The 15,879-nt window shown below is 37.2% G+C and overlaps 2 protein-coding genes across 2 annotated transcripts; both read right to left on the bottom strand.

The window, feature by feature from the left end:
- Positions 1 to 1,719: 1,719 nt before the first annotated feature.
- On the bottom strand, positions 1,720 to 4,385 carry LOC121424510 (muscarinic acetylcholine receptor M2-like). The gene is made up of 2 exons (XM_041620221.1): positions 3,138 to 4,385; positions 1,720 to 2,085 (listed from the first exon to the last, which is right to left on the bottom strand). The coding sequence occupies exons 1-2, from the start codon at positions 4,038 to 4,040 to the stop codon at positions 1,810 to 1,812; spliced, it is 1,179 nt and encodes a 392-aa protein (XP_041476155.1). The 5' UTR covers positions 4,041 to 4,385; the 3' UTR covers positions 1,720 to 1,809.
- A 5,356-nt stretch (positions 4,386 to 9,741) lies between these two features.
- Positions 9,742 to 13,631, bottom strand: LOC121424482 (muscarinic acetylcholine receptor M3-like). Its single transcript, XM_041620179.1, has 2 exons — positions 12,516 to 13,631; positions 9,742 to 10,224 (listed from the first exon to the last, which is right to left on the bottom strand). The coding sequence occupies exons 1-2, from the start codon at positions 13,416 to 13,418 to the stop codon at positions 9,952 to 9,954; spliced, it is 1,176 nt and encodes a 391-aa protein (XP_041476113.1). The 5' UTR covers positions 13,419 to 13,631; the 3' UTR covers positions 9,742 to 9,951.
- Between the last annotated feature and the right edge of the window lie 2,248 nt (positions 13,632 to 15,879).

Genomic DNA, 15,879 nt, shown 5'->3' with positions numbered 1-15,879 from the left:
CGCGTTAGTGATATCGGGTCCTGTCTGAGCTTTTCTGGGCGGCCGCACGTTTGTTAGCCGCACGGGGGGGGGGGCACTTACATTGACGAGTGGATACCACGCGCGACCAAAAAAAACACGTAAAAAGGATGTCTTTTTCACGATAGGGCACGTTACGTATGTAACGTGATAAGGGTGTCAAAAACACAAAATTAATGAAAAAAGGGTATCTATTTCGCTAGGAAAATTACGTGTTTAGGGTCGAATTTGCGGGGATGATAAAACAAAATTAAAATGTTTTATAAAGGATGTCCTTTTTGCCCCAACACTTTGTGTTTAGAGTCCGATTTGCGCGAGGTGTAGAAGGTGGGTCGTACTAAACCAAATAAGGTAAAACCGACGACCGAAGGACCCGTAACATTAAAACATTCCTGTACTTGTTTAGGGGTTCATTTCAGGGAATATTTGCCAAGAGTATCGTTTTGTTTCCAATAATTGTTAAGGGTAGGGTTTCACACGCCAATACTTGTTAAGGGGTGCATTTTCAGAATATGGAAATTACGTGTTTAGGGTGCTTTTCGAGACCCCATGGTCGCGCATGGTATCCACTCGTCTATGGAAGTAGCCCCCCCCCCCCCGGGGTGAGCCGACATAGCCAGCATGCATACCACTTTCAATTTGCCATTCGGTTTTATTCTGAAATGTATTTATTAAAAGATTAAACGTTATCACACTGTAATAAGATGGAAAGGGACTTATCCAAGTTATGTTTCAAGGATGGATATGTTCGCAAATAGACGCGAGGCTTACTATGATATGTAATTGTCCCGTCAGGGGCGAAATTTTTTCGGTTTTGATAATGGAAATGACAATTTTTAGGTAGAAAAGTACCTTCATCGTTTACTTTTGTCCTTAAATAATTTTTATTTTTTCTACTTTTAGGGGGGCACGTTGGGGGGGGGGAAAACTTGTTTTGCCCCCCAAAAAATTTATTTGGGGGGGGGGGGGGCAAGTGCCCCCCTGCCCCCCCCCCGCTTCCGGCGCCCTTGCCCTGAATCAATGTATTTTTACATTATTTGGTAATGAATTCAGTTCAGTAATCATTGTGAATTGCCCTCAAAGGTCAAGTCTACCCCCCCAAAAAAAAAAATGGTGATTTGAATCAATGGAGAAAAATTCAAAGCATAACTCCGAAAATTTCATCAAAATCGAATGTAAAATAAGAAATTCATGACATATCAAAATTTCGCTTATTTTTCACAAGGCTATATGGACAAGCTTTGCTCCTCACTCCCTATTCTTATTTTTCATCCTTTGAATTATACAATATTTCAATTTTCACAGATGTGACAATACGGAACAACTGAACCATATTAAGATGTTAAAACAATGGTAATCCCACACGCTTAGAGAAGAATAAAAAATTTGTTTCACAAGACAATAAAAAGGAAATTAGAATATTTCATATTTAAACAAAATGCAAAAAAAAATAGTGAGCGGGCGACATCACCGGTCCCCTCATTTGCATACCGAACAGAGTCCCGTAGCATTTTTATTGTACATTGTAGTCAAAGCAATCAATAGTTGCCGAGCTTTGTGTTACGGGCCCCATAATGTGCATAAAACTGTTTTGTGAGATAAAGCGAAACTAAAAAAAATGCCATAAATTTCTTATTATACATTAATTTTTTAATGAAATTTTCAGTGTTATGCTTGTTGGATTTTCCTCTATTCATTCGAATCAACTTTTTGTTGCAGTGGACTTGCCTTGTAAGGATCTTTTGATTGGGTACGCCCAATGGTAAACTTGCGTGACGTTGGTCCAAATGATTAATTACGTCTGCATAACAGAATGTTCAGTATGGTTGATCTGAACAACGGCTGCGACACGGCATACGATATTGGATTGAGTAGGCTGTTAAGATACGTCATCCACAAGAAGAAAAGTCTACCGGGTCGTGGTAGTCCTGGCACGACGAGCACGGGTTCGATGGAGTAGATGAGCATGATGATACTCTGGGGAAGCCATGACACGACGAAAGCAACGACGATGAAGAGGAGCGTCCTTGTGGCCTTACGCGTTTCGTTTGCGGATTCACGCTTTATCTGTTTCAGAGACATAGTACAGAATAAATATTAACCATTAACAGTGTTATTATATTTAGTCCGAGGGCTAAAATAAGTAAATTATTCAATGTAATTGAAGTAATTGTGATATACCTACGATATAGCGTATAATGGAGCGTTGTGGTCTGACTTTGAAACAGAGGGTCATGGGTTCGAATCCCAGGCATGGCGTAATTTCCTTCAGCAAGAAATTTATCCACATCGTGCTGTACTCGACCCAGGTGAGGTGAATGGGTACCCGGCAGGATTAATTCCTTGAATGCATGAGCGCTAAAAGGCAGCTCGAGCTAAAGCCGGGGTAATAATAATAGCAACGCGCCTCGGAATAAAATATTTCTAGAATATTTCTAGATAGATGGCACTATATAAATGCCAATTATTATTATTATTATTATTATTATTATATAGTTATTAATTATTTCATATCCACACAAACTTTTCCAGGTTACTCGAAGGAAATAAATGTGAATTTGATTTTAAATGGAATGACCGGTGGAGTGGATAATGCCTTCATTCTCATCCAAAGGCCAAATAGAATAAAAATACTATAGAAAGGAGGAAAATATACAAATCCGTGAAATGAAAAAAATATATTACTCCAAAAAGTCGAGTGAATAATTCACTCACCGGAGGTAGTGAATTAAGTTCACTAATTAGAATCAGAGTGACTTTCACTTGATGTTGAGTGAATTTCATCCTTTTAAAGTAAAATTTGTAAGAAATATTAGTTCGTTCACTTTAAATTCACTACAAATTGAGTGCCTGCTGACGTCACTACCAAGGGGAAAGGAAAAGCGAGTGAAAATTCACAATTTTTACTATAAATGTTACAGATTACACTTTAAATGCCACATTAAGTCTTCCAAAAAAAAATTTTTTTTTACCTGTTCTGTCGAAGATGAAGATGTTTTTAATGAATATAACTTAGGCTTTTTTTTAGTTCGTGGGGCTTTCCAAGAAGAAAAAAAAATGTTTTCATGAATTTCCAAAGTAAATGTTCGAAGCATTGGAAACTGTGGAACTATACTTACTGTCGCTTTCTTTGGTTTGTTGACAGCATTTCCGTTGTTCATCTTTGGTTCCTGACCAAGATTATCGGACGAGAGGTCTACATTTATGGTGACAGTACTGACTGCGGACGTCATGTCATCGTGGGGCAAGTCCACCTTGATCTTTTCCTTGCTTACATCCTTCATGGCAAACTTTCTTTGGACATTCTTTGATCCAAGAGTGGTTTGAATTTTAGCGACGATTCTGAAATAGAGTACAGCGACGATGGTGAATGGTAGGTAAAAGATCGTGATGAATGGGATAATGTCTAGAAGGGGTGTTAAGGTGTACCAGCGGAGGCAGTGTCGACCATTATCGAACCCAAGGATGTACTCCGGGGTGGTGATGTAGAGGAACCAAAATATGAATGATACAATCCAAGGGATCGTGTTTTTGATCACGGCCGTTTGTTTACTTCTTGACATGAAATGGTTGATGGGGTCGTAGGTGGCCCGATGTCGATCAGCGCAGATCACGACAACAGCGAGGTTCGAGGCGTTGAGAATGCCCGACCGGATAGCCGAAGTCACCTTGCAGACATCATGAGAGAACGGGTAGTAACCGATGTGTGTGTGGACAACAGTCGGGATGAGAAACACACCGATTATAAGGTCGAGGATGGTTAAGTTAATGATGAAGTAGTTGTTGTATGTTCGGAGACGTTTCTCGAGGCAGAAGGCCAAGAAACTTAAAGAGTTTGCGAAGATGATGAGAACTGTAAAGAGGATAGGCCATAGGATCCCGTGGATGTTCACTGAGCGAGATCTAAGCTCAGGAATTGTGGCCTCAAAGGTTATCTCTGTTGAGTTTTCGTAATAATCTTGAATTTGCATTGTCGAATAAATTGTCGGTTCTGAAGCATTTCGGGTATTAAGACCCTCCATGTCAATTTTGGGCAATCGACACTGAAATATTACACGAATCGAACAAATCCTCACGTCTCTGAGATGACGTGATTGAGAATAACCCCAGATGCTGACTATCCAAGTGATTATATAGATGCAAATCTCTCTCACACACACAAACAAACACACTCCCACATACTCACACACACAGCTTTTTGCACAAGCACACTTTATTTTCTCCGATCCACTTAGAAGAACACAGGGAAAGAAAATATACTATATCTGTTGAGACAATGTGATGAAGCAAATTGCGGAAGCGATATCTGGGGCACGAGATCTCTAAAATATCTTTAAAAAAACATTTCATTGAGATTTTCTAGTCTCTTAGCAATAAAAAAAAATCATGAGATCGCTATTAATTTCATAAAAGTATTTCCAAGGTTCTAGTCGTAAGCTAGGTAAAAAGGCTCCAATGTTAAGTTGGTATATACCGTTTAAATGCCTTCACGTGAAAAGCACGGGCACGAACAATAGCTAAATGAAACGAGGTGCACTTACATGCACGCATGATGGAGAAAAGCTTGAAAGCCATCCAGATAATGTATTTTGAACTGCATTTTATCAAATTATGTCATTATTTCGGGCAATGCGCGTTCTACAGTCTTTTCTATGGGTCCTTTCTATGTTGGGTCCTTTCCACATGTTGGGTATACTTAATGAAAAAATCTATATTATTTTGGTACTGACTTACACCCACACTCTAACTCTAAGGAGTTAAGATAATTCCAGATCGGCTGTGAATAGTGATCAGCCGAATATTAGGTTTAGTTTTAACCTTATAGATTTGAATATAAATCTAACAGATTTCAGTTCAAATCTTTTAAGATTTGAGAGGTAATTAAAAATATTTAAAACAAATCCAACATTCGGATGGTCAGCCGATTTGGATTCATTTTAATTCCTTGGAATTAGACTTGTAATCCAATATGACGGGTCGGTAACACAACGTAAACCCGATTTTTCGTGAAAAGAGCATGCTTAATTTCTGAATAGAAGGGTTTGACATTTGGAAAATATACCTTCTTGATAATAAAAGAATAGTCGGGTCGGCTTTGGCCGATGTTGCCGGAAATTTAGTGATATTGAAATTAATAAAATCGTAAGTCTTAAGATAAGTACCACCGTCCGATTTACATGATATTTCTGAAACTTTAGCCCGGCGCACACTAAACGATCCAAATTCGACGCGATTTTCAAACAAAGAAGTCAAACCCTTTTATTTGAAGCTCGGCATAATGCTAGGAATGCTAAAATCATAATTTTGCTCTGCTGCAATGCAAGCCTTGTGGTAAGAGTTAAGTCCAAGTCTCAGCCAAAGATGACGCTTTTACGATTTGTAATTGAATTTGCTTATAGGGATGCTCGAAATAGACTGGAATTTCGATTTTGATTTTCATCCCATCGTCCGGAACTTTGATCTTTCAGGTTTTATAGGTTGAAATGTGTATATGAAAAATTGAAATTTCTTTAAAAAGCAGATCGCAACGGATCGTGTAGTGTACGCTGGTTAAGGGATTGTTTTCGCAAAATTTTGGATGACACAATTCCCCGATCTGACGTTACACTCGATGGTCCGAAGTTGGCCCACTCCCTATCTAACTTGAATGCATCACATTACTCAATAGATATCCAATTGTTAATGTCAAAAAAGTAAAAAATAGAATAAAATTTTATGTTGCATAACAGTTTACCATTTTTAATCTCGAATAAAAGATTGTATTTTTAATCTCTTCTTAAAAAACTGATTTATTTGAAAAGATAATTGCAGTTGAACAGAAGCTGAAAGTGCGAAATGTTTCTTTTAATCAAAAGAATTATTGGAAACATTTGATTGGACTTATCATAATCATTTAAAGAAATACAAATTTGATTAGGCACCTGTCAGATGAATAAAACTCCTGTTAATTCTGATGGCTATACGTCAAGGAAATTTATCATCTCTATACCTAAAATTGGCCATAGAATCAAGAATAATATTTGCGTTTATCATTGTCACAACGTCAGAAAAAAAAACGCTATCAGCTTTATTTGGTAGTTGATTAAGTGGAGTACGGAAGAATTGGTCTGAGTAAATTATTATATATTTATACGTTAAAAAATCTAGTTCTATAAAGGCATGCATTATTTATTCAGACATAAATTTTACTTTACTATCACAGTTTGCTCAAGTAATCACTGATCATTGGTCAGTGAGGGTATACATATAGGGTATACATAATATAAAAACGAACGTACACACCCACAAAAATGTATTTACATTCACGTGAAATCGAATATCAATATATGCATATTTATTGATAAATGAACCAACTTTTCAGATTATAAGGAATAGACAATACATATTTGAGTAAATAAATAACAATATCGAATATAGAATACATTCATAAGGCAGGACAAAACAGGATTTCACAAAATGGTATATGAAGACGAAGTCGTTATTCACACAATTCATCATAATTATTTGGATCGTCTCGAGAGTTTATCATTTGGTCGCGGACAACTCTGATTATTCATGTTAACATAAGCTATTTAGAGTCAAGGGTAAATAATTATAACATTGACTAGCATTGAGAAAGATACCACTTATATTTCCCTATATTATATTGCCCCGAGCGGAGACGAGGGCAAGATAAATCTGGTAACAAAGTCACCAACTTGTGGAAAAATACGGAAACGTCTGCGCTCTTTATTGCATCATTTGTCATACTTTGTATGGTATTGTGGTATGAATTATTTTATTCTACTTAGCTGTCGGCAATTGCCATCCGTCAAGCAATAATATCGACATTAGAATGTTAAACATACTTCGAATTTATCGTCCTTACTGGAGTAAAATACAGCTACATATATAAACAGCTTAACAGTCTTCACAATATTTAGAGGAAAATTACAGATATATACAATTTTTTAGAAGAATCATGAATAGTCAAACTATATTTTTTTATGCATTTACATTGATCTATTCCACACACAAAAAAATAATTAATCAGCTTTGATTCATACAAAAATATTTTAAAAAATGTTCATCTACATTAATGATTCAATTGTGTCTACTCTCGATTTTTAGCCATTTCAATGTCATTGCCTCTTCACACAAGATACCATAATACTCAAGATCAATAAAGTAATGTTGTTTGTATTCTACCACTGTACGATATCACAATCAAATGGATGCTACGGGCTGAAACTATTTATATCTTGAAAATAGAGTAAATTGTTGAAAATCAAAATATGATAACAAATAGCTAAAAAATTTAAATTGTGAAAACAGTTATTATGTACGTCGCATGAATATTCATTACATGGACAGATGATGTCACATCACCACTTTCCTTTTTTCATGTTTTTAAATTGTTTCATTTTTTCATACATGTGTGAATATTTATTTATTTATTAAAACTTCTTTCAACAGGATAAAACATTTATCAGCTCGCAGGCTGTTTCACATAATGGTCCTGCATAAAGAGAAAAATACACATATTAGGAAAAGATGAAAACTAAAATGCAAATAATGCTAAAAGTGAAACATCAGTAGGAAAAAAGAACAAATAATAAGATTTACCTTACAGTAAGATAAAGAAGGGAAGGAAACAAAAAGATATGTCTCCCTTGTAATGAAATAAGTTGCAGCATTGATTCTGAATATGTAATGCACTTAACCAGTTGTCATTCCAATTTTTTTGGTTCTTGAAGGAAAAAAAATGAATAAACCTAATGTGACATAATAAAATACAAAAGAACAATTGGGGGTATGGCATTAGCAGTTTGCTCATTAAATATTTATTGTAGACAAATTGACTCTGTGAGAGATCGTAGCTCGCAACACGCCTTCCTTTACAACTTTTCCGGCAGACATAAGCAGCCATCCGTCATGCGTGTTGGTCTTTGGCTATAACGAATCAAAGAGCCATGATCTAACTACGAAAATCGGCTGAAAGTGAAACAAAAACTACTTTATAACTTGTATAATGTGAATTTCCTCAATAATTCAAGCTATTTCTCGGTGTCTTTCGGAATGATGTCAAATTGGCCAATATTTCTGTACAGTATATATAAACAGAATGAGCGCGGTAGCAACCCTATTGATCTGTCAAAGATCTCTAGCGCGGAAAAGTTATAAAACAGTAAATGTGTTTTAGAATGTTTTTGCCATTTCAAAGTTGACCCGTCCAAAATAATCAGACAGGCAATTATAAAGTGGAGGCCATTGAGTAATTTCTGTGGTCTATAAGGTTAGCCACTATAAACTGAAAATTGCACAAAAAAATGTTTCCTTTATTATCGGTTATACCATCCTCGCGTTATGTGACAGAAGGCTGCGGTGCAACAAAAACAGAAGTGACATTATTTTTACCAGGGTCTTGCTCGGATAGCTTTGTTCGAATAGCAAATTTACGGATCTAACCGAGATATGAACCGACTGTGGAATTGTGGACAGATGAGGCTTCTCATCATATTTTACGAGATAAATGGATTTAGAATCATTTTTTTAAGTAACTAGGATTAAGAGGCCGACTCGGTGTAAAAATTGGCAGAGGTAAAAATGGCAAAGGTAATCCCGGGTGGATGGCCAATTATGCGTGACACCCCCTGAGCAGTTTCTGAGCAGTTTTTCCAATATATGGTGTAATAAAATATTAATGAAATGTCATTTTCTTTTAAAAAAATGAAAATATTTTTTATTGTACCTTAAGTATGCAAACATACAAATCATTTCACATCCGCTCCTGAAAGATTTTTTTTTTGCATTTCATGATCTTTACCTCTGTCATTTTCGCCTCTGCCATCTTTACCTCGATCTGCCAGTTTTAACTCCATCATTTTTACCTCTACAATTAATACCTCCCAGGGGGCACTCATATTTATTGATGTACGCATGCGTGACCAAATTATTTCCAGACACCCCCTACACGAGTTCTTATGTATGTGCAAGATAACCCAATAAGTTTTCGAGGTCTTCATTTACAAATTTTGGCCCCTAAATAAATTGTCGCCAGAATTAATATGAACCCTAAAAAGTTTCACGATCCGTTTTCCCGTTTCTCAGACCCGTTGCTTACAATTGGAAAGAACCCGAACACTTTTCAGAAACAAGGAGGAAAAAGCTCGGGGAAAGTACATTTGGTTAGTCTTAAGAAAAGCTTTGGAATAAATACCCTAAATACATTTGACCCTGTAATTGACCAATCTTTCAAAACCACCTTTTCTTGCTTAAATTCGGTGTTTTTGATACCGAAAGCCCCTGCGGCCGCCTCTAAAACTGAAAAAATTTTTTTTTTTTTTTTTGGGGGGGTCACGCATGACTGGGCATCCACCCGGGATTACCTTTGCCATTTTTACCTCTGCCATTTTTTTTTTACCTTAGCCAGTTTGACCTCTGCCATTCTGTCATTTTTACCTGGCACCAATAGCCCCCCCCCAAAAAAAAATAATAATAATGAATAAATAAATTAATAGTGAATAAGAATTACATTCTACACAGATTCCCGAATACGTTTTCATCTTGGTTCGTAAGGCAATATTCACAGTCGTATAGACATGAAATAATTTGAAATTATTTATGAACTAGGATTGAGAGCCCCCCCCCCCCCCATTCGCTCTCATTTTGCTTCTATAAGAACAGCAAAGAATATGTACAATCATAAAGAGAAAACTACGAAAAATGAAAAAAAATAAACATTATGACCTCCAAAATTGCTGTCTAGAATAGCCTCGAGTACTAAAGAAGCATCATTATTACTTCGGTTATACTGTAACGTTGTGTACCAAGGATAAAGATAATAACTGAATTATTTAGATATTGTTTGAGCCATTCACCCATTGAAATTGATCGTGAAAAGTCAAGAGAAAGGAATTGAATTTTGCCTTACTCGTAGGTTTCAAAACCATGCTACTTCCGCCTCAAGAACATTTTCATTATGGTCGATTTGAACAGCGGCTGCGAGACGGCATACGATATAGGGTTGAGCAGGCTGTTGAGATACGTCATCCATCCGAAGAATAGCCGGACTGATCTTGGTAGGCCGTGGATCACAAGCACGGGTTGAACAGAGTAAATAAGGATCATGACACTCTGCGGCAGCCATGACACCACAAATGCGATCACAATCAATAGAAGGGTTTTGGTTGCCTTGCTCATCTCGGTGGCCGTCTCACGCTGATTCTGAAATCGGGTTTAAAAAGGGAAATAAAAAGATCAGTACCAAATACGACTTATCATATAAATATATATATATATATATATAAATAAATAAATATATATATATATATATATATATATATATATATATATATATGTATATATATATACATATATATATATATATATATTGTAAGGAAATGGATGAAGAGAACAATGGTAGGCGTAGCTTAAATCAAGGTTCCCCAGAGCTATCTACCCTTTTGGAAAAATTGGTGATGCCGAAAAAATGTCTCTGCCGGGAATCGAACCCGGACCCCCAGCTTTGAACGCCGGTGCCTTAACCACTAGACCACATAGACGGTTAGTAGTTAGGGCGAGCCCGATCCGATTGACCGTCAAATAGACAAATATATATATATATATATATATGTGTGTGTGTGTGTGTGTATATAATATATATATATGGAGTGTACTTTAGAGAAGTAATTAATGCTGGCAGGCCAAGTACAGAAACCTAGTGTTGTGCTGCTGTAGATTAAAGTCAGAACGGGGATCGAAATTTGTGCCCTCGGCATCGTCCTTGGGTTTGGTTTTGGACAAGGCCAGGAAATACTTCAGAAAATTGAAGGTAATGCCTAATGGCTTTGGTCTAACTCGTCATAGTGTCCGGCCTTGAGCATAACAATGGAGTGAAATACACATGGAACTGACAGTAAATAGTGAGGGGGCTCAATAAGATTAAAGTCACATTCTTCCAAACTCTCTTCTGCCTTCTAATATTTCACTATACGTTGAAGGTCCTTTTTGCGCTTCTGGTTTGAAGTGGAATGGCCAATCGATTGAATATTTCAGACCTTTACACTATCGTCAAGCAAATGACAAGAAGATTCACCAGACCAGAGAGGTTGGTGAAGGGAAAGATTGAGAAAACCATATATACTGGTGAAGTTGAACAGAGGATCGAAAGGATTAAGAGTTCAATAAGCTGCTGGATAGACTAGTCTCACAGGATTTACCTGATATTTGATCACTTGAAAACGACCTGTCAATCTGGGCCAACTAATTATCTACAAACGAAGAGGATCGTAATGCCATCATTCATAAAAAAAGAATAGACATTTCAGAAAATGCCGACGATAACCCAGTAGATATACAACACGTCTACTGACATCGATCGCGAATTTAGAGATACTCTATTTTCTATTCAACTGAATAGAAGAAGATTCAAGGTGACATCTGTTCATGCCCCTACTATAGACGGATGACACTGTTGTCCATTAGAGGGGAAAGGCTTCTAACACAACTACAGACCGATGACAGTTTTTCATTTCATTTAATTTCAAATATACTTGTATTTTCCTCCATTTTACAAATTTCTTCATTTTTGTTAACAAGAATTCACATGAAATCAATTTCCATAAAGAAAATAAATATATACAACTTATGTGTACAGAGGAAGGCGTAGGTCCCTAGAAGCACATGCTTGTGTCGGGATACGCCTGTTGTCCACTAGAGGGAAAAGGTTTCTAACACAACTACAGACGGAGACACTGTTTTCCATTAGAGGGAAAAGGTTTCTAGCACAACTACAGACGGATGACAGCGTTGTCCATTAGAGGGAAAAGGTTTCTAGCACAACTACAGACGGATGACAGCGTTGTCCACTAAAGGGAAAAGGTTTCTAACACAACTACAGACGGATGACACTGTTGTCCATTAGAGGGAAAAAGTTCCTGTGAGTTCTGCTCAACGAAGAGACAACGAGAAACTGCTAACATCGTTGACTTACAACTCCAGGATGTCGAGGCCAGCAGGCTGACTTTGGAAAAAACCAAGTCATTCACTTACTAGACAGAGCCTATATACAACCTTACTTGATGCTTGAACAATGAAAATAATCTCGCAAATAAGTTCATTTTGTCAACTAGGAAAACAGGAGATTCGACAACAGATTCTGTTGCGATCGCTGTATGAGAAACTATTTCAGAATTCAATCAAGGACGTCTTATATTGGTGTGAACGAAGGGCTGCCATTATGACCACGCGCCCATTTTAAGAACCATTTTTTTTATACATGTCATAGTCACAAACGGAAGTTTTGTCGAGTTTGGATGGTTATATCAGAGTAATTAAAAGATATTTATCTTATTCTTGATTTAACGAATTGAATAGACATGACATAGATTGTAAAATTATGGTGGTGTACGGAAGGATAAGAACTGTTTTCTGCAAGTTGTAGTTTTAAAGATTTAGACTTTAGAAGGTTGAACCTTTATCATTTTACTGCAAACGAGTAAAAGAGAGATTCTCACATTTGTTGAATTCACTGGGATGTCATTGCTATCCTTCCTCTTCAACTCATTACTAGGGCTCTCCGATGATGACGAGTTTGTGTTGGTGGTGAGTGTGCTGCATGATGATGATGCCATCTCATTTCGAGGTGATGAGGTGCTTCCTTCCTCCCGTCTTGTCATCGCAAACTTTTTCGAAACTTCCTTGCCAGCGAACGAAGACCGGATCTTCAAGACGATTCTGAAGTAGAGCACAACGATTAAACAGAATGGTAGATAGAAGTAAACAATGAACGTCACTGTGGTGGCGAACGGCCTGGCACGAAACCAGTGGGTGCAATGGCGGTCATTGTCAAAGTTGATGATGAATTCAGGTGTGGTGATGTAAAGGAGCCAGAACCCTAGGGACACCACCCACGGGATAAGATTCTTCATGACAGCCATTCGCTTGCTTCGTGAAATAAAATGGTTGATGGGATCGTAGGTAGCACGGTGTCGGTCGGCGCAGATCACGACTACGGCGAGGTTCGAAGCGGTCAGAAACCCAGCCTGCACTGCTGACATCACCCTGCACACCTTATGCGGAAAAGGGTAGTATCCGACGTGGGTATGAACTATCTGTGGAATCAGAAACAACCCATCGAAGAAGTCCAGAATGGCCAGGTTTATGATGAAGTAGTTGTTGTAGGTGCGAAGTCTTTTCTCAATGCTGAATGCTATAAGACTAAGAGAGTTTGCCACAATGATCATAGCGGTGAACACGATTGGCCACAGTATTCCGTTGATATTCTTCACTGTCGAAGAACTATCTATAACATCAGGAGGATTAATGGAAGTGTTTGTGAAGGAGACTGGATAATCTGCGAAGAAAACGGTTGAAAAGAGTGGTGATTCGGAAACATTCTGCACATCAAATTTTGTCATTCTCAGTATGACACGACTAAACAATTGCCGAATAATATGAACTATTTTCGTTATTCAGACTGGTTTGGAAGCTTTTGTTACGTTATGTGGCAGTCTTGGTCGAATCGACAGCAGAACAAAAATCGGGTAGACTAATTTCCGCGAGGTTTATGCGAAGGATTTTTATACATATTACCCCCAATCAGCTTATGCTTCTGTAAACATTGATTGTATAATGCGGCATAATCAAATTCATCGCAAGCGTGACAGTATTTGAATAATGCGTAAGGATTGGCTTGTGTCGTTGAGTCTTTTGAATATTTGATACAATAGTAAAAGGAAAAGAAAATTTGTGATGAATCTTAATGTATTATAGATGACGATATCCCCTAATTACGAATATATATATTTTTCAAATATCTTGAGAAGTTGAATTCCAGTAAAAGAAGAAAAGGGGAGTTGAACTTTTGAAAGGGAAAAATAAGAATTTTGTCATGGGCGTCACCTAGGGCCAGGGTACACGATAATTCGTTGCCTATCCAGCTACTTTATACCTTTTGCTATACCCCCTCCTGTCTCCCTCTTTAATTATGCTCTTTTTGCATTGTTTAGTGTCATTGGTGGCATGCCAATTCATCACTGCCGTCAACTCACTACATGGTCTACCTTCATTTAACTAATGCCATTAAGTCCATCAACATTTCTTTAACAACCATTTGGTCCAATCATCACTTCGTCTAATCCCCAGTTCGTCTATTACCATTTCGTCCAATAACCAGTTGGTCTATCCATTTTCATTTCATTCAGTATGCCATTAACACTTAAGATTAATTAGACGACATGGAATATGGACTAAATGGCTGTTGGATCAACTGGTCATTAGACGGAATGGGAATAGAGTCCATGCGGTGATTGGACGAACCGATGGTAGACCAAATGATAGTAGACGAGTTGGCAATTGGACGAAATGACATTAGACGAATTGGAAATAAACCGTTTCATATACCAGTGGCGTGATCAACCCTAAGAAATGGAAGGGGCAGACATGGTGCATAGGGCAAACTCATAAAAAAAAGTGGGAGAGGGCAAAGGGAGCGAACAAAATCAGTGTTGACATTTTTTATTCTAAAAATTAATTTATTATTTTGCTTTCGACAATATAAATTTAGAATTTTGGGGGCATATTTCGAAGCCCCACCCCATATTTACGCCAGTGATCAATATGTTTGATTAAGTCTGAGCAACTTGCTACCATATTATTTTTTCCCCTTCAATTACCTTTTTGTTAAGACAGTATAATAATTTAAAGTACAAACAATTACAGTTTTACTGGAGTCCTTTTCCCTCATCCCGTTTAACGATAGCACTTTTTTGTAACATGTGAAGATACAGGGTAGATTAATTTTGTGATAAATAAAAGTATATATGAACAGAAAAATAGATATATCATAAGGCTTAAATGGATAATGCGAGTGCGCAGTGCTAGCTGATATTTTAACTTCACTTATAGAAAAAAGGATCATTTTAACGGCTGTTGGTATGAATAAGAGTATACATGTATCACCAATCAAATGAAGCGTGGAATAATCTTCTTTTGCTTATTGTTATTGTGTCATTAGATGTGGGGTATTCATCATTTATGAATTACTAAGTATTATCTATTGTTAACAAATCAGATTATGAATTTAATCCTATATTTAAAAAAAGCAGGGTCATTTCGATATTCATTCAGTTCCTTCATTCCTGGCTCATTCCAGTTCCTGCTGCCTCAGCCACACTAGCTTAACCGACTTCAGACCGATCAAAGCTATTACATCATGTCATTACCATCGATTGTTATTGAGTGGGTTGCGTTGGTGGGACTGTAGCAACAAGTTATGCCACTGTAACTTTCTGCTTACTGAACACTTTTCACAACTTTCAAACGTCAGCCTTTTTTTAACTAAAAGCATCCATACTTCATGCGAAATCTTGGTTTCTAAGACAGCAATCGGTCTTTTGACATTCCTGCTCTATAACATAATGCAAAATTCATATTGTAAATTATCGAAATGAACAGCAGGCCTGCCATTTCAATGGCTTCCATGCCTCAAAGTTCGCCTCTGATAAAAATATTGTTGAATGTAGCCTCTTTTTTGTATCGATCTCAACCTTTTTCTCGTCATTTTGAGTTGCTGCATAACATCTTTGTACTCTTTTGCACGTCTATATTTCGATAATTGCCTTCCCCGGACTGTAAAACTGTCGCCTGGTCGAATGAAGAACTGGGTTTGATTGGCCTTTGTTTGGGGTCCATGGATATAAAGATTATATTTTCTATCAAACTACCTGGTAGTAGGGCGGCTGTTCTTTAAGCATATGATTTGATTAGGGCAATCGATTGAAAGAAATCCCACTCTCTTATTCAGCGACTTTGATTTGATTATATACGGCTTGTATTATACATTTTGCTTATCAGCACGACTTGTATGGGTATTCTTTC

The sequence above is a fragment of the Lytechinus variegatus genome, chromosome 11, assembly GCF_018143015.1.
Source record: "Lytechinus variegatus isolate NC3 chromosome 11, Lvar_3.0, whole genome shotgun sequence".
Lineage (NCBI taxonomy): Eukaryota > Metazoa > Echinodermata > Echinoidea > Temnopleuroida > Toxopneustidae > Lytechinus > Lytechinus variegatus.
The sequence above is the reverse complement of the archived record's forward strand: the minus strand, read 5'-3'. Positions and strand labels throughout refer to the sequence as shown.